This window comes from Heliangelus exortis, chromosome 15, assembly GCF_036169615.1.
Source record: "Heliangelus exortis chromosome 15, bHelExo1.hap1, whole genome shotgun sequence".
Taxonomy (NCBI): Eukaryota; Metazoa; Chordata; class Aves; order Apodiformes; family Trochilidae; genus Heliangelus; species Heliangelus exortis.
In genome coordinates this window covers 5425620-5452062 of record NC_092436.1, presented here as the reverse complement: position 1 = coordinate 5452062, position 26443 = coordinate 5425620, and the positions used below count along the sequence as shown (strand labels likewise).

The window sequence follows — 26443 nt, the reverse complement described above, 5'->3', positions numbered from 1 at the left end:
GCTTCAGGGAGAGCGACCACTCCACCACGTCCCAGCCTCCAACACAGTGGAGCTGCACCCCATAACACCATGTCTATCAAGATAGGTCTGTGCCTTGGCCCTTCTTGGAGCACAAAGGTGCTTTCCAGACTGTGGTGTGGGGTGGGAGCTCCTCCCACATCTTTGTGTTCTTTGGGGCCATCGCCAAAGCCCACACCCTGCCCAGCGAGCAAGCGAGGACAGAGGAGGGAGCACACCTCCTCCTGCCCTGCCCGCAGCCTCTGGGAACAAGATTCCCAGCCCTGTCGACTCAGCAGCTGCCTGGTTGAGGTGAACTTGTTTGACATGAGGTGCATCTAAACCAAGCAGTTAGCCTGGCTGGCACACTCACACCTCAGCCCCACTCTTGGTACCCTCTGCAAACCCCTCCGGCTGGGCTGGAAGGGGCTTAAAGTCCACGAGGTGAAAACTCATCTCATCTCTAAGTCAAGGCATCACTTGCTTGCTTTGCAGAAAGCATACAAGAGCAGGAAGAAGGAGGAAGATCACTCCCCCACTAATAATCTAATAAACATCCAGTGGCCTTCCCATAGTTTCCTTCCAAGGTGACCAACTTCTGCAAATGGCCCAACTGCCAAGGAAAGAGCCTGTGGGACATGGCCCTAGGCAGAAATAGGCAGGACACAACTGCAGGGAAGGGTTTGCTCAGAGGCTGTTTAGTTCAGAAGGTTCTCCTGGGTGCTTGGCTTCCTTGAGCTCAGTCCTGGAGACCATGGGCACCCAGCACGAGTTGATGCAAAGCTCTGCCCGGGGATCTCAGGCATGGAACTACATGCACAGGCACAGACAGGTCTGTGCAAGTGAGCCTGGGGAAGCCACATGGCCCTGTGAGAACACATCTGTGTGGAAAGGGTCAAAGCCAGACCAGCCACCACATAAACCACAGCGCTCAGGACCACAGGTGCAAACACACGTGAACCTCTGTATCCAGAACACGGGTGTTTGGGCACACGTAGCCCCACAGGCATTGTCCAGCACCTGCTGCACGAGTGCCAACACGTCCCTGGTGTACAACCACTCACACACATGTGGAAACAGGCCTGTGTTTGTTCAGTCTCTGCTCTGCAGCAGGGATGTTTAGGTTGCAAACGAGTAGCAAAGATTTCTCAAGTGTGCCGCAAGGTGGAAACTCAGAACTTCCAGCACAGCAACACCATCCAAGTGACCAGCAGGAGCTCAGCATAGCCAGGGGCATTCCCAAGCTTAGGGCTACACTAAACAGCATCCAAACACACAAACAGCAGCAGCCCCCTCTGAGTCCCTGGGTTTCTTGCTGACTGTGAGCAGACACCTCCTGTAGGCAAGAGAAACCCAGCATGTCAAGACAGGCACTTCACACCATGAGAACTCGCAGGACCAAAGGCTTCAGAGAACAAAAAGTTACAGAGGACTGTGCTTAGCAGAGTCAGAAACTGTGAATCAGCCAGCCAGGCAACCCTTGCTTTAACTTGAATTTGTCCCCTTGTTTCTCCACACAATAAAGCTGTGCCCTGGACACATCCCTGGCAGGAGAGGGTCTGTGTCAGGAGGGGACAGGCTCAGCGTGTTGCTTAAATCATAGAATCACAGAATGGTTTGGGTTGGAAGGACCTTAAAGATCATCTAGTTCTGACCCCCTGCATCAGCAGGAATACCTTCCCACTAGACCAGGTCACTAAAAGCTCCATATTTCACTGCCCCAGAGTGACACCCAGCCTCCAGCAACTCCTCCAGGTCCTGTAATTTATCCATCAGTCTCCTTATTGATGACTTGGGTGCCCAACAGCAGCTCCTGTGGCACCAAGCACCTACACTCGGGTGCCATCAGCACCAGGCATGGCTCATCTCTGCTTTTGCTGGTTCTTCCACGTGGATGCAGTCCCTCATTGCACTGTCTCCCCCTCTCCAGGTTACACTTGCATCTGCCCTGGGCTGTTTTCTGGAGAGCACTGTGAGCTTGGGGACAGCCCCTGCGAGTCCAAGCCCTGCCTGCACGGAGGAACCTGCACCCTCTCTGCCACTGGCTACTCCTGCCACTGCCCTGACTGGTACCTGGGCGAAAGGTAAGGTCTGAGTGAGCTTCGGCCCGGGGGGATCTCCCATGGTGTGCTGAAAACATCTCTGCCGTCCAGCATTGCACATTCCTGGAGCTCACCAGGGTTTCCACACTTAAATCCACTCTGTGGTTAAACACAACTGAGCGATGCAGCAGGGAAGTGTCCGAGGAGCTGAGCTCTGCCATCGTGTGGTCATTGCCCCTCTGTGCCTATCTCCTCGGAGCACGAGAGGGTGAAAAAAAAAAATTAAATTTATATATATATAATCTCTCCTGACAGATGCTCTGACTGCCTGCAGACATGAGACTTGGTGCAGGTTCAAAGCCTCTCCTCCCGAGGGGAAAGTCTCCCCACACAGGCTGATGCTCCCCAGCGGATGTGCAGCTCCTTTAGGTGCTGGCACCCTCCTGGGTGATGCCCTGGGGCTGGTGACAGGCAGAGGTGGGAGCTGCCCCCTCCCTCCGTAGCTAGGACACCCATCCTGGGTGCTTCAGGGGCTGTTTCTGCCCAGGAGAAGGGCTGCAGGGCTGCTCCAAGGGGAATTTCTGTCTCAGGTCACAGCCACGATTCATCCAATTCAAAGCTCAGCCTTAGTCATTTTACCTGGGTGGACACGAGTCCCTTGAATCAATGCAAAGGCAGAAGATACCCATTCAATTATTGCAATAAAATTATGTAACTGAGCATAAGGTGGCAGTGTAGTATCTGAAATCACCCAGCATCCAGCCAGAGCCTATGGGTGCCACACACCAGTTCACACAGAAAGAAGAGGAGAAAGAAGAGGAGCCTGAAGCTCAGAGTAACAAGAAAAAAGGAAGGCAAGCCAACAATGCATTGCACATCCTAGCATGGGGAGGTCATTCCTGTTGGAAAGAAAGATCCCCTGTACTATTGTATTATTTTGGGTTGTGTGGGGTGGAAAAGGACAGAGAAACCAGAAAATCAGTTCTGTAGATGCTATAAAATTCCAAAAAAAGCCCTTCCAACAAGGATGCACGTTCACCACTTCTTAGCCTAGATGTTCTCCCAATGTTTGCTGCAACCTGCAGACATCCACAGATCACGCTGAGACCCCACAGAGCCTAGAGGATGTATGAGGCTTCATCAGAGATTAAAACATCTCAGAGTGACCCTGAGCACCCTAATTTAACAGAGTGGGAGCATCTCTATGCAGTGATACCCCTAGAAACTCTGGATACTCCTCTGAGACAGAAAGCCCCCCATTTTAATTTGTCGCATATGACTGGAAAATAAGCCCATCCTATAAAACGTGGTCTCTGAAAAGCATCATTTTATACTCAAGGATCATGGTCCTCTGCCAGGAGAGTCAGGTATCATAGAATCATAGGGGTTGGAAGGGACCTCGAAAGATCATCTAGTCCAACCCCCCCTGCCAGAGCAGGGCCCCCTAGAGTACATCGCCTAGGAACGTGTCCAGGTGGGTTTTGAATGTCTCCAGTGAAGGAGACTCCACAACCCCCCTGGGCAGCCTGTTCCAGGGCTCCGTCACCCTTACAGTAAAAAAATTTTTTCTGATATTCAACTTGAACCTCCTATGCTCCAATTTACACCCATTACCCCTTGTCCTATCACTGGTCACCACTGAGAAAAGCCTAACTCCATCTCCCTGACACTCACCCCTTACATATTTGGTAGCACAAGTCTAGCAAGAGGGAAAGCAGACCAGGATGGAGCATCCTTGGCCAGTGTAAGTCAGAACCCTGAACAGGATTCTGGAGCTGTAGTTGCATCCCCAGGGTAACAGTGTTTGTCTCCATCCTGTCCCCACCACAGGTGTGAGAAGCTGGCCCAGGAGTGCCAAGACAACCCCTGCAGAAACGCAGGGCGTTGCGTGAGCAACGAGGGCTCCATCCACTGCATCTGCCCATCAGGTTACCAGGGGGACTACTGCACCCAGCCCATCATCACCCCGGCCATCGTGCCCACCCAGTGGGCTGTGGGCCCCGAGGAGATCGCCGAGATCGTGGCCGGCGTGCTGGGGGTGGCCATCCTGGCAGGGACCTTCGTGTTGATCCGCAAGCGGTACCGCAACCGGGCCAAGACACACAAGCCCGTGGCCAGAGAGGACCCTGACCTCCTGTCCAAGAGTGAGTTCTCCAAGAGCGTGGGTGTGGGCACCCAAGCTGTGCCACCCATCGAGCTCAACATCCTCAGCGATGCAGCACACAACAACCTGGACCGGGCCACGCCGGAGCAACGCAAAGCCACCAGCACCCCCGAGTTTGTCACCTTCAACTCTGCCAACGCCCCAAAGCACCGGGGAACCATCGTGTGCAGTGTGGCACCCAACCTGCCCCCCGCTGCACCCCCCTCCAACTCTGACAATGAGTCCTTCATCAAGTGCACCTGGGCCAGAGAGGAGATGGGTCAGTAGCCACGGCTTTTTCTTGCCCTTACGCATCCTTCTTCCCCCTGTGAAGCAGATCAAAGGTTTGGAGCCTCCAGGGACCAGCAGCATTGGTTAAAGTCATCCAAAGCATGGGCAAATGCTGCCCAAGCCCTGTAATCAGTCCTTTACTGGCTTTTACCTCCCTGCTCACCAGTATATCCCAGTTTTCAACTTTAAATTGCTCAGTTTCATATAGAATCAGCAGGGAAACCATTCATGCATAGACTGGTTTCCCACACATCCCAGATCAGAAGACACTGTAAAAGAGAATAATTAAGCTAAGTGGGAAAAATTAAGAACCAAAAAGCCAGTGTGAATTTTAGTGGAGGCCTTTTCATCCATGCTCCTAGGCAGAGGGGCAATACCCTCAGGAAACAGGAGTCCATCACCAAAGGGTGATGTTAAAAGAGCATTCACCAGAGAAACTACAGGGAAAGGGAGAGATCCAGCATCACTTTCTCTGCCCCCATCCCTTCATCATGCAAGATTCTTTCATGTTGATAGAGTGAGGAGGTGTCCTTTAGGTACTAGATCAGGGGGTTTATGAAAGGCTGGTGGAAACAGTGCCTCAGCACAGCCAAATATGCCATCAGGTCCTCTCAGTTCTCAAAGCAGTAACTACAGTTCCCCTGTCCTCACATCTTTCTTCCCTGTTCTGCCACATCTCCTGCAAGCTCAGAATCCACAGGGGGAATTAATACAGGGGCAAGACGAGGAAAAGCAACATCTTGAGGCCGGGTTGCACATGCTTTTGAACAACTAGTATAGTGGGAGGTGTCCCTGCTCATGCAGAGGGGTTGGAGCTAGGTGATCTTTAAGGTCCCTTCCAACTCAAACTGTTCTATGGCTTTATGACTGAATTACAGCTAACACAGCTCTGTTTTATTCCAGTCTACCCAGCAGAAACAACCTACTGGCCGCCCCGCTACCTGTCATCAGACGTCCAGGAATATTCCCACTACGAGATCATCCAAGCTCCCCCCGCATCCTCCTCCCACCCCCCTCTCCCCCCACCACCCCCTCCGCCGGCAGACCCGGAGCCGGTCGCTCTTTACGGGGGTTTTCCCTTCCCGCTGGACCAGAGCAACAAACGAGCCCCCATCCCACCCCGCTACAGCAACCAGAACCTGGAGGACTTCTTGCCTCTCGGTCCCGTGGACGTGGGAGCCTCCCAGTGCCAGAACGAATACACGGCCATCAGCTACTACCCAGCCCAGCTGGTGCAGGGTGAGGGCATCCCCTACCAGCCCGACCCCGGCTACAAGCGGGTCAGCATGCGCCTCAGCGTGGCCCAGCCCTCCTATGCAGACTGCGAAGTGGGCCACCAGCCCAGCATCCGAGCCCAGCCCCTCCCACCCCCCAACTACGAGGGCTCTGACATGGTGGAGAGCGACTACGGGAGCTGCGAGGAGGTGATGTTTTAACGGGGAGGTGGCTCGCCCTCCAGATGAGAAGCAACATCCCCACGCAGAACAGTGTGCGGGGGGGGCCCCGCAGTGTGTGTGTGCGTCCCCCCCAGCTTGTGGCATCGCCTCCTGGGTTGTAATTTGGCTGGATCCTTCTCCGTGGTGCTCCCGTTGCAGACAGAGGGGGAATTGCTCCAACCACTGCCAGGACACCAAGGATGCTCCCGGGGTGCCAGTGACTGACCTGCCTCCTTGCCGAGGGGACTTCTTCCCACACCGCGCAGGACCGCGGCGTGACACCTCCTGCCACCCCGGGCTGCCTGGCCACAGGGATGAGGAGGAGGGCAATGGTGTGGAGAAGGTGTGGAAGGACTAGTGATGGACAGCCTGGGAGCGCCCCAGAGGGGGCAGCAGAGATTCCCTGCTCCCAGCTCTGACTCTGACAGCTTTCGAGCCAGCAGTTTGCCTGGTGGAATGGATCAGCTGGTGCAAATCCTCTGCCAGGTCTGCTCCCCAACAAAGGGGGGAAAAAAAAGGAGGAAAAGAGGAGGAAAAGCCACTGGTCCCATCATCAGCACATCCCTCACCTGGACAATGGAAGGCAAATTAAAAAAAAAAATAAAAATTAAAAAAAAGTTAATTTCTGTAGAAAAACCAAGCAACAAGCTTCATAGCACCAAGAACTGCCCACAGACTCAAACCAGTGCAGCACAAGGTCCCAGCAGTGAGGGAGACCCTACCCTGAGGATGCAAGCACAAAGATGTCCCCATGGCTGTCATGGTCCCATGATGAGCACAGCCATACACGGTCCTACTACCCAGCTGGGACTCCCCAGTATATCCCACAGAGACAGAGACTGGCCAGCACCACGTGGCATCTCCTACCTGAGACATGGCACTGAGGTTCCTGCACGTGGGTTTGCCTCAATGTCCTTGTGCTTGGAAATGTATCATTCCTTCGTGAGAGGTTTTCTTTGGTTGGTTGTTTGATGTAACTTTTTTTGTTGGTCATTTTTGGAAAGTATTAAAAGAGTTTGGATTTTTTTACTATTATGATTTTATTTACTAACTCGGGGATTGTCCCATAAATAGGGCATCCCTGACTAGCTCCAGTCAAGGGCAGCCTGAGGAAAAACAACTTATTTTGGACACCAGTACCCCCAGCCTCTTGAACTTTCAGAGAAGAGCTGAGACAGCAAGTTCAACACATCTTGGAGTATCCTATCAGGGCCAGAGAAGGGAGGGCAGAGAGAAGAGCCAAGCCCAGCAAGCCCAAAGAGGCTCTGCCCACAGCCTACTTGCACAAAAGCATTCAAAAGAATGCTCAGCCCAGCACTTGGGCTCTTGGCTCTCCCATGGATGCCCCCATCCCTATTAAAGAGTTAAAAAAAAAAAAAAAAAAAAAAAAAAAAGATGAGTCCCCAAAGTACTGTACATACCCTGGCATCTGACACTGATGCCACACCATTGCTCTATCCAGTAAAGCACAGCAGGGTCTCCCTTGGACAGGCACAGACCTGGCCTAGACCCTGCCAGGCAGTTTTACACCTGCCCCATGGATAAGAAACTCCCATCTCACCTCTAGAGTGTTTTCACATAAAAAATAGGTCATATTTATTGAGTGAAGTAAGATACATGATTCATGTGCAGCTCTTCCACTGAGCAGCTACACGCTCCATATGCTGACAACATCCATAGGCACAAGACACGTACATTAATCATTTCTGTATGTACACAGAACATTTCCTTGGTTACAGAGCAGCCTAACCTACACAAGTGTCAAGTTTCATGTCCTTCAGGACCTGCATCAGGTCTTCCTGGCCTGGCAGAGCCCCTCATGCCACATGCCCAACCAGCACATCTGGCCCCATCTCCAAACACCCCCAGCTCACCCTGATAAAATGGAAGAACTGCAAAAACCCTTTAATGCTGCTGGAATATCCCAGTCTTTGGAAATAAGGAATTTAGCCACTGATTGCAAATGGAGTTTGGATTCTAGGAGCCCTGCCAGTAAACACAGTGATGCCCAGAGCCAGGCTGTGGACATGCCCTGGCACACTGCTGTCCCCCAAAACACAGCCAACCTTCTCACAGAGTACTGACAGAGTTACAGGCAAGCATCAGATGTCCCCTGCTCCTCACAGCATGCCCTCCTCTGTCAGGGTTGACATTTCTGCACTCAGACCCAATGCCTGAGGGCCAGACCAGGTCTGTACACAGCAATGGACATGAATATTGCACTTTTCCCATCTGCCTCATGCCCCCTTCCTTCCTAGAGCTTGGTATTTGCTCTCTATCCCTACAGCATCCTCCAGATGGAGGATTTGACTTAAAGCTTTGCTCTGCCCATAGCCAAACCATGCCAGAACATACCAAAACTTTCACCAGCACAGACTTGGAGGAGAAGAGGCAAGCTCTGAGACCCAGTGAGCAGGTGAGGGGCTGGAAAGGAGCAACAATGAAGCACTGACCTACCCTGCACCTCAACATGAGTCTGCAGACCAGCACAGAGAACCCACAGCAGAGCTAGCAAAGGGGACACAAACACCACACACAGCAGAGGCAGGGTGCAGGGACACTGCACCACACTGCACAGCCTTCTCCCCCCAGAAGCAGGTCAAACACCAAAAACAATCCCAGGCCTCACTCAGCCTCCACAAAAGATAGGAATGCAGCCCACCACCACCACTGTATTCCCAATCCTATCCCACCACAGCCAGCAGCCTCTCCCCACTCAGGGAGACAGGGCTGCAGAGGGATGCAGGGATAACACTCTCTAAATATGCTGCATTAGCAGGGAGGAATGTGACCCAGACAGGGGGTGGCTCAGCCAAAAACTTTTTGCACCATTAGAAGAAGACATCCCTTTTGTCTTCAAAAATAATAAAAACAAATCCAGCAGAAAGGTAAGGAAAGTCTCTAGGCTCACTGAGAGGAAGGGAAGCAGCAGCATAGCAGGGACCATCCCACCAGCCTTGCACCAGCCCCAATGCCAGAAGCAATAGGACCATGGGGAGACACACCAGAGAGCTGCACCCTTCCATGGACAGGAGCGGGGGCAGAGGCAGGGGATGCAGAGGGGGTAAAGACCAGGAGAGAGGTTAAAAAAAAATGATAAATATATATACATACATATATATATACATACATATATATATATATATATATATATTTTACAGGGGGGTTGTGTGTAATTTGACATTCAGTATGAGCCTGCAGGTGCAGGTGAAGTGTGCCAGGGCCAGCTCGGGCACTGTAAACAAAGCAATGTATTTGTGACTTGTGGACAGCACATGGTGACCCACAGGGACACCCCATCCTGCACAGGCAGAGGGATCCCAGCCAAAGGTGTCCAGCTCGGACCCTCATCATGGCAGGGCCCATTTTGCTCTATGCATTCCTTGTTCCATTAACACTCCTGAAAGCCACACGTTAGGTATGTGTGCCAGAGGAGAAAAAGAAGTGTCCCTGCTGGAAGTGTGGGCCAGGTTTCAGCAAAATTCCCCCAGCCTAGGGAAGTGCTGAGCCCAGTGCCTGGTTCCAGACCCTTGCTCAGCCCTGGCACAGCTGGACACCGAGCCAGAGCAGAGCAGGAGCCACTGCCTGTTTCCAGGAATCCCATCACAGGAGAGCTGGGGGGTGTTGGGATGCTCTGCACCTTGGGCTCTGCCCAACCTCCCTGCAGAGCTGGAATGAGGAGGCAGCTCCACGCTCTCCAGCCTGAGCTGAGGTTTCTCTGTTGCCATAAAAATAAAGTGCTGAGGGGGGAAATAAAAACTGGCACAAAAAAGAGCAGTCCCTGTTCTCTGCCCCAACTGAAGGGACAGGGAAAATAAGGAAAGGTTGCAATTAAAAAAAAATAAAATCAAAATATACATCCCCTGGATTCCTTGCCTCTCGAAGTGACTACACAGGGGCTGAGAGGGCTGTTTTGCTGAACCACCTGCCCAAAAAGCCCCCGGGGATGGCACTGCCCTAGCCCAGAGCCCACCTCCCCAGCCAGAGCCCAGCACAGGACCCTGCTGCTGGTGGGCAGCTGCACCAGCGAGCAGCCCTGTCTTCTCACAGACCAAACCCACCACATTTCCCAAAAGGAGAGGGGAGACCATCCCCAGGGGACCAGCAGTGCCCATGTGCCCCCAGCAGGGCATCCCCAGTGGCTGTTGGGGCAGGGGGACAGTCACTGCACCATGACAGTAGTGGCGTTCACGATGGCTGCGGCGGGCGCTGCCAGCTCCACCAGCGCCTCGTACGTCCCCACCACAAACCCCACAAAGCCAAAGAGGCTGATGGCGATGTCTTTGGTGATGGTGAGGGGGTGCATGCCTTCCGTGTAGTAGGTGGCAATCTCCAGCAACGGGGGGAAGATGAGAGCCAGGGCACTGCTGCTGACGGAGCCCACCAGAGAGATGACGAGGTCCAGGCGCGGGATGAGGACGGCCAGCACGCCTGGAGAAGGAGTGGACACAACATCAGCATTGCCAGCTCCCCGATGGCAGACACCCTCCTCCCCCCGAGTCAAAGCAAGCAAAAACCCACTGCAGGGATGCCAGCTTCCTGAACCACACCTCTGCCCCCTTCCCTGACACGAGAGCTTTGAAGACTTAGTGGCACGTTTTCCAGCAACTCCTCCCCAACCAGCATCAGCAGCTACACCGGGTTCGTGAAGGACAAACCCTTTTTGTTACCCTGGGCACCATCACAGTGAGTTCCTGGGCTGAGCAGGACTGGTGCCCCAGCAAACAGATGCTGCTCTGGCAGAAGAGTGGCTGCCAGTACCCCCAGCCCCCCCCTTGGAAGAGGCAGCACTCCTGCTCCCCACACCTGGGGAGCTGTAAAGCCTCAAAAAAAAAAAAAAAACAGCCCCATAAAAGCAGGGGGCAGGAGGAAATAGTCATCTCCCCCTCCTTTGAATAAATCTGTGTGGTTTGCATGTGTTTAGAGCTGCTCCAGCAGTGGAGCACCCAGAGCACAGCCTGGGGGAGAACATTTGCCAGGTAAAAACTGCAGCCAAGGAAAATCCCCGTGAAGCTTCAGACTGATTGCACTTTGCAGCTGCAAACTCCAGCATATTCCTGGCTCCTTCTGCTCTGGGTCAGGGGAGGACAGATGGACAGTGCTTTCAGTCCACAGCCACCACAGCCTCTGGGCTCCTCCTGGGGCACCACAGCTCCAGCATTTGGGGAGCAGATTTAAAATAAAGGACCATTAGGAGGCTTGGGAGACTGACAGGGGGCAGGGACCAAACCAGGACATGCTCCTGCACAACCCCACTACTCCTGGAGTCTGAATAAGCCTAGAGTTGAGCCATCCCTCCACCATGTGAAACAGCAGCCAAGGTCCCTGCTGAGCTGATTTGGAGGTTTATTACAGGTTTGGAGTTTATTACAGTGCACAGATCCAAGCAAGCACTCTGCACATGCTGCTGCAAGCAGCATCCCCACATCAGGAGGCTGTGGGGACAGCACAGCAGCTCACCAGCAGCATCCTCAGCCCACCCCACACTAATTCTTTGGACTCAGAGAAAACAAAAGCATTAATTCCCCTCTAAAACAAGGGGAACTGAAGCCTCACCTGCAGCCTTCAGCCTCCAGGGGAAATAGTCATGCTTTCCACAGGTATTAATACAAAGGGTTTTCAAGGGTGCTGGTTTTGAAGTATAAGCTTAAAACACACCCAATGTATCAAGTGGCATCCTCTCTTCAGAAGCCACGATGCCATCTTGTTTATGCAATGAATATTCATGCAGCCCCCCTAATTGCTTTTATCCTCACCAACAGCCATGGTGATCTCTTACACAGGAGGGTAAGGGGAGGAGGCACAAAGGAACCAGCATCCTTCCACCAACACCTCTGCTTCCTCCCTAACCCCAGCTGGAGGATGCAGCCACTGCCAGTACCTAAAGCCACTCCAAGCCTTCACTTCCCTGGCCAGGAATACCCCAATGCCCACTGGGACAGGCTCCCACCCCACAGGCAGGCTTCAAGCCCAACCACAGCTCAACTTTGATGCATCAGCAGCATCACACCATGAAGAAAAAAATAATTCTTTTTGAGCAAATGACACCTGGAAGCTCAGTCAAGCAGCTCGGTTGGGCTGAGAACAGAGGACAGAAAGAGTCCTCAGATACCAGAAATGAGATACTTGATTTGCTTCACACCTTTCCTGAAGGTCCACCAGGCTTGACCCCAGCAGCCTGCTCCACTCGACCCTCACTGCAGATACCAAATATTGTCAAGGAAAAGGGATCATCTGGGGCTGATCCAGCCAGACCTGCCCTGTAGCCACAGTGGCTATGGATCCCTTTACCACAGTGAGTTGTCTTCTACAGTGGTACATGCTGCAAAAAATGTGGGCATGTAGAGGAACACCCCTTCCCTTGTAGTCAGGGCACCCTTTGCAGCCATGGCCCGTCCTGCAGGCAGAAGGAGCCTGGCTGCACATTGAGGAAAACACCAGGAGATTCCTTCCTGCGAGGGCTTTAGCAGACACAGCAAGGTGAGGGAGAAGGCTCTGAGCACCACTGACCCACGGCAGGAGGGTCAGGAACTCTGACAAGCTGATTCCTACTCACAGGTCATGCTGACCAGTGCCATCCTGAGGAGCAGGTTGACCAGCCAGCCCCAGCGCTCCGACACCCGGGCAACGAGGGGGGGGATGATGATCTCGGCGGGCACGTAGAACTGCACAGCATATGTGAAGAAAATCCCAAAGGAGAAGAGCAGCTTGACAGCTTGGTAGAGCCTGGAAATGAGAAGAAGGAGACCCAGTGAGACATGCCCTCACTCCAGCCCCCGTGGCCACACATTCAGGAAGCAGAAGGGGAATGAACACTCTGCCAAGATGGAATTTTGTGTCCCAATGGCCTCCCCTCCTGAGCACCTGTGTGCAGACTGGAAGGAGTGAGTGAATTCCTTGTTTTGCTTTGCTTGCATGTGGCTTTTGCTTTACCTATTAAACTGTCTTTCTATCAGCCCACCAGTTTTCTCTTTTACTCTCCCAGTTCTCCCCACCCCACCGAGGGGAGAGAGTAGCAGCGTGGTGCTTGGTTGTCAGCTGGGGTTAAACCACCACAGCTCCTTTTGGCACCCAACATAGGGCAGAAGGTTTCAAGCTAAAATATTTGATTGGAATGTGCTAGATGAAATTTACAGCTGATATTGCTGTTAAGCTGTGTATCAGCAATTTCTGTGCTTGCCCTGGGGCTTGCTTGCCCTTACTGCAATGGAGAGTCCCATCCTCATTAGTGGCTGCTTTTTGCTGTCACTGCTTGCTCTACTGCTTATCATCCCACTCTGCTGGCCTTGGGAACACTCTGATAATAGCAATGGTGATGTGCCTGGGCTGGCAGATGACCAGGGCATCACTGCTGTGTCTGTGCTGCTGCACTGGACAGGATGAAATTCCAGTATGACCTTGAGGAGAAAGGACAATCACCTGTGAGTGAGCCCAAGCCAGACTAAAGGCAAGGGGAGGAGCTACTTGAAATGTTAAACCCTTTCCCCTTTCTGATTTTCTCCCCAGTCCCACTGGAGGAGTATGGGGATCAGTTGCCAGCTGGGGTTAAAACATGCCACTTGGCTAAGGGACCAGGAGCCTGACTTGTTCTCAACAATCTAAGGCACCTTCCCACATTTCTAGATACTCACATGTGCCACACTGCCTTTGGCTGCACAGAGTAAGAAGTCCTCCAGGTATGTCAGTCCCTACAGCAGGACACAGGCTCTGTACCTCCTGCCAGGTCTGCAGTGACACAGGGTGGCCTTACCCATGACTGAACCCATCTGAAACATCCCCCAGCACTGGTACTGCCAGAGCCTACAATCCTGATTTCTGGCCAGTGACCCCAAATGAAGTTGCATCCATCACCCATCCAGAAGTTTTTCACCTTGACCTTCACTAATAAAATTCAGCCTGAGTTGAAGGAAAAAAAAAAAAAAAAAAAAGCTCCTTTTCTCCCATCTGCACACCAGCTGGATTGTATTTTCCACCTTAAGATGAGGAAGACCTGTAAAGAGGCTTGGTCAGCCGCAGCCATGAATATTTCAGAGATCTGGATGGCTGCTTGGCTTCAGAGGAATGGGAAGAGGACAGCACTGCTGGGATCAGTCTGGGCTTACAAAGCAAACGCAATGCAAACATCACCACCACCTGCAACTCAGCCTCCTCCATACAACAAAAAAGAGCAGCTATTTTTGGAATGCTGCATAATGCGTATTTTGGGGAAAGATAGTTAAAAGAGCAGTTTGGGCTCTGCAGAAGGAAGGCAGAGCACAGACAGGCTGCAAAGAGCACCTCAGGCTCACCGTGAGACAGATCTCACAGTGATGCATCAGTGGGGCAAGTGGGGCTACAGGAGAGCCTGTTGCAGGTAGCCAAGAAGCCACCTCCCAGTACTGTCTCAGTCCTGAGCTCCCTGATAGCAGAACAAGGCTTTCTAAAACAGAAGTGATATTTAGTTACATCAAATATGGTCCTACCCTTTCCCTAACTCAAGAGGTGCTGACCAGGCAGGGAACACAGGTCCTGGCCACTCCACTTTGGTAAATATGGAGTAGATCCAAGCTGAGAAAGGTATCTGGCTCCTCCTGCTTTCTCATACCCCTGTGGGCCCAAGTCAGTGTCCCTCTGTTTGTTGGCTCTCAGCATCCCACTGCTACAACAGTCTCAAACCAGAGAAGTCCAAGGATTCACAAGATGCAAGACAATTTTGAACACCAGTGGCAGAGTCTGGTGGAATCAAACACTTCCCATAAAATCAGAGGATGAAGATGGAGATCACCTAAGCAAATGGGATGTGATGCAAGTCCATGAGACCAGATCAGATGTATTTGAGGTTGTGGCCAACCTGAAGTCACTTTATTACTTTTAAAAGGGCACTTCTCAGAATTGCACAGCAGGACAACCATGGGCAACAGGACAGAGCTGCAGCCCTAAAGAGTAGTTGAGCACTAGAATAAGAGCCTGGAGATGTGGGGAACCTCCCTACTGATATTCAAAATGTTTTGAGCAGGTGAGTAGACCCAGTGACCTCATGATACCTTCTCCAACCAAAATTATGCTGTGACTCCATGGGCAAGCTGAAAACAAAGCTCCCAGAGTTCAGAGTGCTCCCACTCACCCTAAGTGACTTTTGTGCATGGCAGCCTTAAGCCACCAGCCCCACGGCCTCCATATCTTATCATTGCATTTTCAATTAAGCAATGCTATAAAGCCATAAAGTGCTCCCAGGCAATAAGTGATGTTATTAAAAAAGGTACAGCAGAAGGTTGGGTACCAACCCTGCACAGGCCAGGACCCATGACAAGAAGCTCAAAGGGCATGTTAAATAAAAATAAGGGGAAGAGCTCAAGCGCTGCCCTTGACCCATAGAAAACACAGAGAGCCTCGCCAGGCCAACCCAAAAAAGCTGCAAGAAATGGCATTCCCTCCTTGGACTGCAAACTCTGTCACTACTGGCCACATGCAACCCAACATCTTCCCCCTCACTACAGCATTTCTTCACTCTCCAGATGGTGGAGTGACACAAGGAGGGATTTCCGCAGGGCAGCACAGTGTGTCTGAGGCTGTGGTTAGACCTGGGCACTGGGAACTGACACACTCCTTGTTTGAGGAAGCTGTGGTTACAGAGAAATGAGGCTGGAAAGTCCTTAGTCATCTTGTATCTCAACGTTTCCCAACACATCCATCGGATCTGTTCTAGACACCTCCAGGCAATGGTTACAGCCAAGGAAGGATGCAGCATCTCCAGCACAATCCTCACCTTGTCTCCCAGATTCACTGCAGGGCTTTGGTTTGGGTTTGTTGTTTGTTTTTTTTTTTTTTTTCTAGAGAAGTACTTTGGCAAAAAGCACAGATACTCCTGGAAATGTGCATTTGAAACAGGGTCTTTCTGTAGCCTGGCAAGTCGCAGAAATCCCATTACCTTCTCCTAAGGGACTGTCATCCTTAAGAACAAAGCAAAGATTTCCTCTAGCACTCCCAGGCAGCATTACAGATCAGGAGATATTACAGACTGCAGCATGAGCTGGTGCCCTGCAGAGCCCAAGACCTGGACCTGACCTGCTCTCCACCTTCAGGAGCAGCAGCAGCATTTTCTACACTTCACAGCTCCTTTCAGCTTGCTGAGCAGATGGGATTCACACCTACTGTGCCTGGCACAGCAGGATTCAGATCTCCTTACAACAAAGGGACATTTTCCCACCAGCCCCATCCCTCCTCACCAAAAGATGCCAGGCACAGGGTAAAGGCCAGGTGTATCTCTGCAGGGCTCCAGCCAGGGACTGGAGCATCGAGAGAAACCTCACCAGATCCCAGAGGAGGACAGAGAGGTTTGGGGAGCTGCAGAGCTCAGCCCCCTCAGGAAGGAGTGGGTATCATTACAGCACCAGCACTCAGGCTAAGTGTTGGCTCAAGATGAGCCACATCCAGGCACAATGCAGAGCTCAGGAGTGGGAGTTTGAGCCCCAAGGCTGCAGGCAAGGAATGCAGCCCACAAGTGAAGGCATCACATCTCACCCAGCCTTGGGTTTGTTTTTATTGTGCTTCCTTTGGGGAAGAGAGGCAGTTTTTGCACACTTCAACAACCTTCTGATACAGCTGCATGACAGTTGTGTTCAGTATCTGCCAGTTTTAGTCCCCAAAAAGATGCCACAAGGCCCCAGGAAAAAGGCAGGAACTGCCTCTACCCAGGCAGGGGCCACCACAGACCCTGAGGAAGCATCCTGAGCCAAAGCTGGAGCAATGAGCCTCACCACCCTGTACATCAGACAACCCTTGACACAGTTATCATTCCAAGCTTACCAGGTGAGTTTCTCTCAGGAACAACATCCCCCTCTGTCCCCTCTTCCACCGTGCCCCTGGGACTCACCAGCAGTTGGGGAGGTTGAGTGTTACGCTGGCCTGAATGTCCCCCCCGAAGCGCAGGTACCCCAGGACCCCCAGGCTGATGTACAAGATGGAGACAATGGTCATCCCCACATAGAGGATGACTGGGAAATGCCGTGGGTTCTTCATCTTGTTTTCCAGAGGCAGTACCTGGGAAAGGAGGAGAAGGATGATGACAGAGCACCAGGTTGTCCTGTTTCCTCTGTAACTTAACCCCAGAAGGCAGGAGGGGCAGCCCCATGGCCAAGCACAGCCCCCCGTGTCAGGGACAGGATGCTGGCACACAGTGCCTGAAGAAATCAGCTGAAAAAAAATGCTGTAGTGGAGATCTGATTTCTGTGCTCCCATCTGAGACCTTCCCACTTGGCATGGCAAGTGCCCAGCAGGGTCTCTCATGCCATTGCCTTGATCTGCTCCTTCCCCTTGGCAGGAGCTGGGCCCACTGGTGCCTGCTGCCCTGGGGAGGTGCCATCCACCCACACCTTTGTTAAATGACACACTACACCCCAAAACAGCAGAGCCATGCCCACTGGGACATGTTGATGTTATATTATCTTATTTATTCCAGCAGAGCCTGGGAAGACCAAGGCACCTTCTCCTCTCCTATCACGTTTATCAAGATAAAAGTTCAACCAGGCAGGAAAATAAAAATACCTGAAAGACAGAGGAAAATCCCTCACCTTTACACTACTAACACTTGCCTCCAAATATAGCATTTCAGCAGTTTTATAGCTGTCCTTGAGTGGTGGGGATTTCAAGAAGAGACCCAGTGGCAGAGCTGGTGAGGAGCTCCACCTCCAAGTCATGCAAGGAAAAGCACATTTGTGCCAGCAAGAGCCCTCTGCCCTGGGCACAGTGTGCAGTAAACACTCCTCCTGTGATGGATTTGGCCCTCTCCAGCCCTGTGTTTACACAGCCAGCTTGTATTAAGAGATTAAAACATTTTTTCCTCCTTTGAAGGGAGATCCCGGAAACAACCCACAACATCTTAGCAAGCCATTAATCTCTCCACCCACCCACTCACCCACCCACCCACCCAGCTCTTTTCAGAGACAAAGACAGTCTATCTACAACATCCCATGTGAGAGGCACATGCAAATCCAGCCCTGCAGCTGCCAGAGAGAAATCATGGTACCCCCACAGCAGGGTGGGGAGGAATGGATCACATATTTTGGGTCATGGTTTCTGGCCTCCCACTGAGGTAGCTTAAGGATCCAGCCTGGCAAGAAGACTGAGGACAATTCCTCATCTGCAGGTCAGCCAGCAGAGCCAAAAGCAGCTGCCAGTGTGATTCCCAGCAGAGGCCAATCTACTGCTAGATACAGCCACCTTCAAAGCAGCAAGGAGCCTCCTGAGGTTTGGAAGCAACAGGGTTTGACCCAGGAGACAGCCCAGAGGCTAAACCTAACAGCATCATCCAGAATTTGGGCTACAGTCAGAGAAGTTCAGCTGCAAATACAGCTGGAGCCCAGAGCAGGTGCTGCTGCAAGCCCAACCACAGGCTGAGCCTCCCATGAGCCATGTGGCAACTTACCACCCCGATGCCTTCGAAAGCAAAGATTGCTGTGCCAAAAAACAGAGGGTAGGTCTTCCAGGCTGCTGCTAGAGGCAGGTGACGGGGATCAGGAATTTCCTGGAAAAAAGCCCAAGCAGAGTTCAAGCAATGGGGAGGACCTGGCCCACTCCCATCTCTCCCTGTTGCGCCCGCAGGGAAAGCCCTGAGGAGCAAAGGGAAACTGCTGTGCCCACAGCAGCAAGAAGCACCCCACGGCATGCAAACACCCCAGTGTCCACCTCCCTCCACCTGCCAAAACCTGGGACATCACAGAAATGACAGGGGGAAGCTGTACACAAAGCTGTACACACATACCCTGACAATGTACTGGTAGATGACAACAAGGCTGACAAGCATGGCCACGTTGGCCAGCATGGAGAAGATGGAGAGGACCTTGAGATTCTGGATGAAGGAGAGCAGGACCACAAAAGGCAGGATGGAAAGCATGAACAGCCTGGAATCCATGGTGGGGGTCATGGTCACTGTCCTGTTGGAGCTGCAATCATTGGTGGTCCCGTTTGCTGCAGATATGACCTGGGGAAGCACAGGAAGGTTTGATCAACCCCATCCCACAGGTCTGACATCCAGAGATCCTGGCAGCCCATCCCAGGTGGCTCAGAATACTACCCCACTTCCAAACACATTTAAATCGAATAAAATTAAAGCCATGTGGGCTTTCAGGGAGTTTGAAGCAAACCCCTGTTACTTGGCTGGGAGCAGAGGTGGGAACAGCAACAGCAGCTGAGCTGAGACAGCAAAACCTGCCAGAGCCCAGGCCTGCTGAGCAGGTGAATGTGCAGGCAGCTAAACAGGAAGGTTAAAGGCCCTTTTCCTCCTTCTGCACCACTTTACATTAAGTGTCACACACCCCTTCAGCCACCCAGTGCCCTGTTCCCATGCAAGGCCACACTGCTTGCTTACTTCATAGGAAATAATCTGTTCCGTGGGAGCTTTCATTCCAAAGCCACTTTCCAAACCAAAGCTCTGTTCCAGTACAGCAGCACCTCATCTGAGGTACCCCCTGCATCATCACTCCCCATCTAATACACTATTACCTACCATGAAGAGAAACAAGCAACATTTCCCACCCCCCTCTCCCCACACAAAAAAAAAAAAAACACAAAACCAAGAATGAAGGTAAGGGGTTTCCAAGCTATGGCCCAAATGGGTTGTATCTGCAGGATTTTGCAAGTATCCTTTATATCTTGAGCCAGCCTTCAGCCTTTGCTGCAAGATGCTGAGCAGAAAGATTCCCACCTTGAAACAGCAGCAAGAGGACATTTGTGGGGAGCAGGAGGCAGCTATTCCCAGTTTCTTACAGTGCAATAGCCAGCCAAGCTGTTCAGGGTTTCTGTTTATTTCTTCCTGGTGCCTGACAGAAGGAAACTCTTTCCCTAAAGATGTAATTAAGCTCCAGAGCCACGGGATGAGGCAAGAAAGTGGAATGCAAACAGGCCCAAGAAAGGGGAAGAAAGGTTCACAGCAGGTCCTGGCACCCACATGTTACTATCTACACTGAGTAGCAATAAACTAATTCACAGAGGTGGGCAGGATATCACAGGCACAGTGTCACCACTGTCACCTCTCTCACTAGAAACAGGCAACACAACAGCTCCAGTGTCTCTGCACATGGAGCAAACTCACAGGGACTCTCAGAAAAACCTGCCCTGTTTGAACAGGAAAAGCAATCCTCCAAAATACCCGGGCAGAGGAGAAGCCCCTTCCTGAGCAGCATCAGCTAGAGAAACCAGACCTTTGGAGAAGAAGAGGGCTGTGACACAGGAGCTAAGAACAACCCAAGGGCCTCCATACCCCCTCTTTCCCTCCCCTTGCTCACCAAGGAGGGAGTGAGTCTAACCTGCTTCAGATTGTCAGCCAGAAAGACAAAGTACACACAGCAGAAACCCAGCTGGGTGATGATGAGGAAAAGTCCCACCACACGCCTAGAAAAGAAAAACCAGATGGTTTGTTAGCCAGGCCATACAGAAGAGTGAGCTCACCTGGGTGGCTTGGGGCTGCACTGGAGCACAGCAGTGATGCTGCTCTCTGCTGAGATGTGCAGGCCAGAGGACACCCAGCTTGCTTCTTGATGATCAAGGGAGAGGACAGTGTCTGCATCTCTCCCTGCAAACCTCAGGCTCTCCAGTCTCCCCCTCCCATCCTTGTCAAGGATGAGGCTCAAAGGGAAAGTCTCCTCCTTGGGCTTAGCACCTCCAGTCTACTGCTGAGCTGTCCCAGCTGCAGACAAGACTGCCTGGACACAGGAATAGGTGGATGTTTCAGGCACCTACTGTGCCATTATCTATGTGATGTGATGTGGGACACCCATAGAGCTGTTAGGATACCTGGGAGCAGCCATTAGACATTCCCAGTGCCTAACAAAATGGGCCAGCACTGCAGCATAACCCTTTGTTATGCTACAAAGATTTGCTCTCCCAGTCCTCTGGTACAAGCCACACCTGGCTGGAGACAGGAATGGGTCAAAGACCTCAAGGTTACCACCTGGTGAACACTGAGCCCTCAGGGCAGTTGAGCCAAATAACATTTTATGTCACTTGTGCTCATCTATCAACACAGCTTGGAGACCAGCCAGCTCTTCTGTCCCAGCTGCAGCACATGCTGGTCCCCTGCCTGGGGGACAGGGGGAACAGGTACCTTCCCCAGATGGCATTTGTCCTCAGCCATGAGCTGGGAGTTGACTCCAGCCCATACATCATCACACCCCCGTAGTCCAAAAACTGCTTCTGGAACCTGTCCAGAGAAGAAAGAAACAAAGTCACATCAGCCTGGTCTGCTGGTTCTGAAGGCAAAGAGGAAAACAGCTTCTGAGAAAACACCCAGGAACAGCTCCTGACTGAGGTTTTGACACAGGCTGCTGGGAAGCTCAAGGAAAACCATGGGGCTTCTCAGGAAGGGAAGAGCTGCAGGAGCAGCAGTGCTGGGAAGGGGAGTCGGTCCTTACCTGTTGCAGAAGTGATGGGCACATTTCACCAGGATGCCCATGCAGTGCACAGCCACAACTCCCATCACCAGCAGGCTCAGAGGACCCAGCTGCAGGGGAAGAGAGGAGAAAGGCTGCACTCTGATGGCCAAAGGCAGAGCTGCACCATGAGGTTTACTCCCAGACAAAACCCCACAGGCTAGAAACAACACCAGAGGGTGAGATTGGGTGCTGCTCCCAGGACCCCACAAGCCTGACAGGAATGTTTAAAAGAAGCAAGTTGGGGCAGTTTGGGTATAGCAAAGTGCTTCCAGGATAGCTTTTCAAACTATCTTGCACACCACTATCATACAGGTGACGAAGTGGTCATGGTCAGGAGAATGGAAGGTGGTTTTCTTTCTTAGTTGTCAGCTCCTCAAGACCAGCCAGCACCATGCAGAAGCAGCAAAAACAATCTCAGCAGCAAACAAAGCAAGCCACAGAGCCCAGGGTGCAAAAGCTCACAGCACAGAGGCATTTTGGCTGTGAGACAAGCCACTGCACCCCAAGGCTACTCTGCCTCATGTGCAGCAGTGGGGTGAGAGCCACCTTACCAGGATTCCAGCATTCTTCACAGCCAGAGGCAGCCCCAGCAGCCCCGTGCCAATGTTGCCCTTCAGGAGGTGGATCAGGGTCTGGTACCACCTGAGGGAGAGAAAATGCAGAGATGATGGTCAGCACATACCCATGCAAAGCCTCAGCCCTTGGCTCCTCCTGCTGAGGGTCCAGGTGCTGCTCTGAGCTGCTGTGGGAAACACACACAGAGGTGTGGACCCTGTCCCCTGAACCCAGCTCAGCCCTGTGACTCCAAGGAAGGACTGGAAGCAAAGACTCAACAAACAGATTTCGAGTGGGAAAAACCCCACCATAAGCCCAGCTCAGCAGCAAGTGGCTGTATGAGAAAGGCTCAAAGGGATCAGCCTCCCTCAGGTACTCAGAGCATCCTCTGCCTGCCTGGGTGAACAAAACCAGCACGGAGCCACTGTCACCTCCTCCACCCTCCCCGGGTGCAGGGCCAGCCCAGGGGGGAAGGAAGCATCACTCACGTTGTCCCGTTGGTCTCCCCAAAGCGCTGGTAGGACTCGGGGTGTGCAAAGCCATTCATGCCACCGGGTGGGCTCCCCTCTGGTGTGACATCAGTGGAGCTGTAGTCGTTGTAGTCCTCGCTGCGGAGGCGCCGGGTGGACATGGTCCCTGTGGAAGGAGCAGCATTAGGGGTGCCCAGCTCCACACCCCCCTTCTCAGGCTCCTTGGGGTCAGCCATGGCTCACAGAGAGCAGCTCATACTGCTGGAGCAAGGTCTCCTCCAGGGCTTTTATACAGAGCAAGGTGCTCCCACCCCAGCAATCACCATGTCCCAAGGTCGAAGGTGCACAGCACATTCTCCCTGGCCCTTCCTGCAGGCTCCTGCCTCCATTTGGGGCACACCCAGGCAGGATGGGCTCAGGATCCTGCAGGCAGAGCCAGGATGTGACCCACTCCATGTCAAGTAAGGGATCTGCATACCCCTGCTCCGAGGGTAGTGAGGGTGGCACCACAGCCAGCAGCAGCAGGGAAGGGTGACACGCTGGCACTGTGTCCTCAGTCTTGGCACTGTCAGGGGGATGGACAGGAAAGAGCAACTGCTTTTAACCCACAGTTTGCTGCACAGGAACAGCCTGCTCTTGCCAATGAACATAAAGTTTCCCAACTTCCTTTTTTTTTAAAAAAAAAAGACGACAAAAAAACCCACTTTTTATTTAAAAAAAAAATTATGGTCCACCAGGTGGGAGCACAGCTCACCTGCTGACAGCAAAACACACTCCCCAAAGGTTTCAGAGCCATGGGGGACTAAGGGGCTTCCCATGATGAGGCACCTATACAACCAGGTTTTTCTCCAGCAAAAATCCCAGCAGGGTTCTGCAAGCCAGGAGCACCAGCACAGTCCCTCACCAAGGACACAAGTCTCCTGGAAAGCAGGGCTGGAAAGCAGTCAGCTGGTTTAATTCCCACAGGTGCTGCTTCTGCACATCCTGCCACCCCCCTCCCAAAATCCCTTTGCTTTCTCCAGCCCCTGCCAGGAGGGAGCCCCAGAGGCAGAGGAATTATCTACCAGCTGCTTGCCACACAGTCTGGCAGACAGTTCCTCCCCCAGGGCTCCTCCAAGGTGTCACCACCCCAGTCCTCCCAATCCCATCCCCCAGCACTGGTGGGAACCAGCCCCGGGCCAAGTGGAAGCAGTAGAAAAATATCACTACTGCCAGTGGTTTTGTTTCCTGCCAGAGGACTCCTTGGGCACCCAACAGATCACATGAGTGACCACAGAACGTGACCCTGGCATGATAGGAGAGCAGCCAGCACAGACCTCAACATTTTTCTGTGCACTGAAAACCCATCCCAGGCTGCTTGGGTCCTGCTCCACTCCCAGACACTTCCCATCATCTCTGCTCCCTGCAAACCTGGAGCTGCAGTGGCTGGGAGGGTCCCCCCCTTGCAACCAGATGGGAAGCAGGGAGTAATTTGCTCAATTCTGGATGCTCTCTCTCTCTCTCCAGACCCCAGATGCTGAGCAGCAGTTACACAGGCACAGCAACACCCAGCCCTGCTGCTTTATTTCCTGCAGCAGAAAGCAGGGCTGGTTGGTCCTGTGCAGCTCCTGTCTCTTGAGCAGCAGCAGGCAGGCACTCCAGAGCCAAAGGCAACATCCTGGGCATCATTCCTGCCCAGCTGGGCCACGTAACCCTGCCCTGAGCTGGCTTGGCACGGGCAGGACAGGGCAGTGCAGGCAGTGGGAGTTTACACAAGGGAGGCATTAGAAGCCATGTGTCATCAGGGATGGGCCTAAGGGGCTGAGGAAAGACTCAGGAGGCTTTGCCAAGCACCACAGACTGGTAGTGGGCAAGGAGAGCAGGGAGAGGGGTGCCAGGGTTGGGTCAGATGTGGATACCACTCCCCAAAGATGTCCCAGACATCATCTGAGAGCCCAACAGCAACGTCCTCCAGATAAAACACAACTGGGTTACATCAGCCTTGTCTACCTGATCACTCCTCGTGATTATTGTTTTGTTTTGTTGTGTTTTTTTTTCCCAAGCAGGCCCAGCTGCTTTTAGCTTTGAAGAGCCAGGGAAATGCATTCATCGTGACTTGTCTGCTTTGTGTCAGGATTAAAGGTTGTGCAGTAGTCAGGAGAGAGCACTCAGCTCCCCCGCAATCAACATGAAGAAGCTGTAAAACTTGTCTCATCCACACAATGAATATTTCAAAGCAAAGCAAAACCCCACTACATCATTTCCATCACTACAAAGAGCAAAGGCAGGAACAGCCACATTCACTTTCCACTTTAAACCAGACTCCTCTGCCACTTTTATGTGCTTTTTTTTTTCCCCCCTCCTTATGCACAATCACAATTTAATTGTGGTGAGCAAAGCACCCAGGAAAGCTGGGGGTGGGAGTGACAGTAACTCATCCCTTAGCCTGACAATCCCAGGCCAGAAGTCAAAAGCAAGATGCAACTTGCTGCTGACCCCCGCAGCTCACCCAGCTGAGCTGGGGCCGTGTAACACAAACCTTCTGGAACAGTGAGCTGCACAGCAAAACTCCCTACTGAATTCCTAATTTCCAGAGTCCTGCCTGGAACCAATCCCAGTGGGACACGAGGGAGAGCTGGCACTGCCAGAACCCCCATTCCCCTCCCTCCTTGCCCCACTCCCCTGCCTGCAGGGAGGCTGTGGCTGAGCCCCTGCCCACAACTGCTGAGCCCACCCGGTATGGCAGCTCCTGGACCACACCAGCCGTGTCCCCACAGCATCAGCCATCTTGTCCCTGTGCTGGCCCACAGTCACCCCCAGGCTATCTTTTCCAGCAGCATGGCCTGATGCCCCCAGCCCGGCTGCTCCCTGACACAAGCAGGGTGCTCACCACAAACCCCTGCAGCCCCCACCCCAGCCACACTGCACCCTGGGCACCCCACACAGGTGCCCCCCACAGAGCAGGGGCTCCCTGCACCCTCCCTGCTGTGCCACACAGGACCCTGCACCGCACACCCAGGGCTGCACAGAACCCCCACAGAGCCCCCCGGAGACCGCACCCCTGGGTGCCCATGCAGATCTAGGCAGACCCGCATACCCATGCGGGTTGCGGGCACACGGGGGCACCGCTGCGGTGCCGGTACCCCCAGGGACCGCTGGGGACCCCTAAAAGCTGCCACCTACTCCCGACACCCACTCGGGCTCTGACTGAACACACACACACGGACACGGACACGTGAGGTGGGGCTACCAGCACCCCCTTAGCGCTGGCACCCCCGCCAAGCTCCCCTGAGCACCCACAGGGGCTGCCAGCACAGCCCCGTCCCGCTGAACACCCACGGATGATGCCAGCACGCACGGGGAACGCGGGGCACTCCCGCAAGGTGAAACCACTCCATGCTCTGAGCACCTCCTTGCAGACCCAGCCACCCCTGGACCCGTGTCCTGTCAGCACCCACGAGCAACCCCACGCGGTGCCAGCACCCTCAGCGAGCTGCCACCCCCTCCCCCTTCCCTCCCCGCAACCCCAGGCACAGCCGCGGGCACCCTGCGGGCTGCCGGCACCTCCTGAGCACCTCCGCAAGTTGTCAGCAGGCTGACAGCCGCTTCCCACCCCGCACGCACACCCGGGCCGCCATTCCCTCCCCGGTCCCGCACCCTCGCCCCGCACCTCACCCCCGCCCCGCGCAGACCCCGCCGGGCCCGCTCGCTCCGCACCGCCCTCACGTGACCACCGAGTCAGCTGACGGCGCCGCCCCTGCCTGAGCGGGGAGAGAGGTGAAGGCGGAGGGCGGGGCTAAGGGCGGAGGGGCGGGGCTGAGGGCGGAAGGCGGAGGGGGTGGGGCTAACGGTGGGGGTGGGGCTAAAGGTGGGGGGCGTGGCTAAGAGTGGAGGGCGGGGCTAAAGGCGCTGCAGCGCCGCCTAGCGGACGCGGCGAGGAGTGTCTGCGCCCCCTTCACGCGTGGCAATAGGGAGCATCCCACCCACTTCCCGAGTCCCAAAAGGGAACGTGCCAGGGAAGGTTTAAATCGAATATTAGGAAAATTTTCTTCACGGAAAGGGCTGTCAGGCTCTGGGATGGGCTGCCCGGGGCAGTGCTGGGGTCAGCAGCCTTGGAGGTGTT

General features: G+C 53.4%; 2 protein-coding genes across 3 annotated transcripts in view; one reads left to right on the top strand and one right to left on the bottom strand.

Moving 5' to 3' along the window:
• FAT2 (FAT atypical cadherin 2) overlaps positions 1 to 6938 on the top strand; it is a 57500-nt gene extending 50562 nt beyond the window's left edge. The window contains exons 22-24 of the mRNA XM_071758593.1: positions 1928 to 2081; positions 3870 to 4462; positions 5377 to 6938. Coding sequence (XP_071614694.1) covers positions 1928 to 2081; positions 3870 to 4462; positions 5377 to 5909 — 1280 coding nt within the window. The 3' untranslated portion in view covers positions 5910 to 6938. The remainder of the gene's footprint in view (positions 1 to 1927; positions 2082 to 3869; positions 4463 to 5376) is intronic.
• Positions 6939 to 7478: 540 nt separating this feature from the next.
• On the bottom strand, positions 7479 to 26089 carry LOC139802933 (proton-coupled amino acid transporter 1-like). Of its 2 annotated transcripts, XM_071758608.1 has the most exons (12): positions 25996 to 26017; positions 22820 to 22906; positions 22360 to 22507; positions 21868 to 21958; positions 21296 to 21384; positions 20989 to 21084; positions 20192 to 20276; positions 18649 to 18867; positions 18313 to 18411; positions 16762 to 16928; positions 12466 to 12635; positions 7479 to 10340 (listed from the first exon to the last, which is right to left on the bottom strand). In XM_071758608.1, exons 3-12 carry the CDS (start codon positions 22500 to 22502, stop codon positions 10072 to 10074), a joined length of 1428 nt encoding a protein of 475 aa, XP_071614709.1. In that variant the 5' UTR covers positions 22503 to 22507; positions 22820 to 22906; positions 25996 to 26017; the 3' UTR covers positions 7479 to 10071. The 2 variants fall into 2 exon arrangements, with proteins under 2 accessions (XP_071614709.1, XP_071614708.1); XM_071758607.1 differs by lacking the exon at positions 22820 to 22906 and having other exon boundaries at positions 25996 to 26089.
• Positions 26090 to 26443: the final 354 nt, after the last annotated feature.

Bases quoted from the DNA above. Each gene is read 5' to 3' on its own strand.
- LOC139802933 (XM_071758607.1), bottom strand. From the start codon at position 22,502: ATGTCCACCCGGCGCCTCCGCAGCGAGGACTACAACGACTACAGCTCC. The intron at 21,959-22,359 runs GTGAGTGATGCT...TCTCTCCCTCAG, and splicing joins GGGGAGACCAACGGGACAAC to GTGGTACCAGACCCTGATCC. The intron at 20,277-20,988 runs GTACCTGTTCCC...TTTCTTTTCTAG, and splicing joins ACAAATGCCATCTGGGGAAG to GCGTGTGGTGGGACTTTTCC.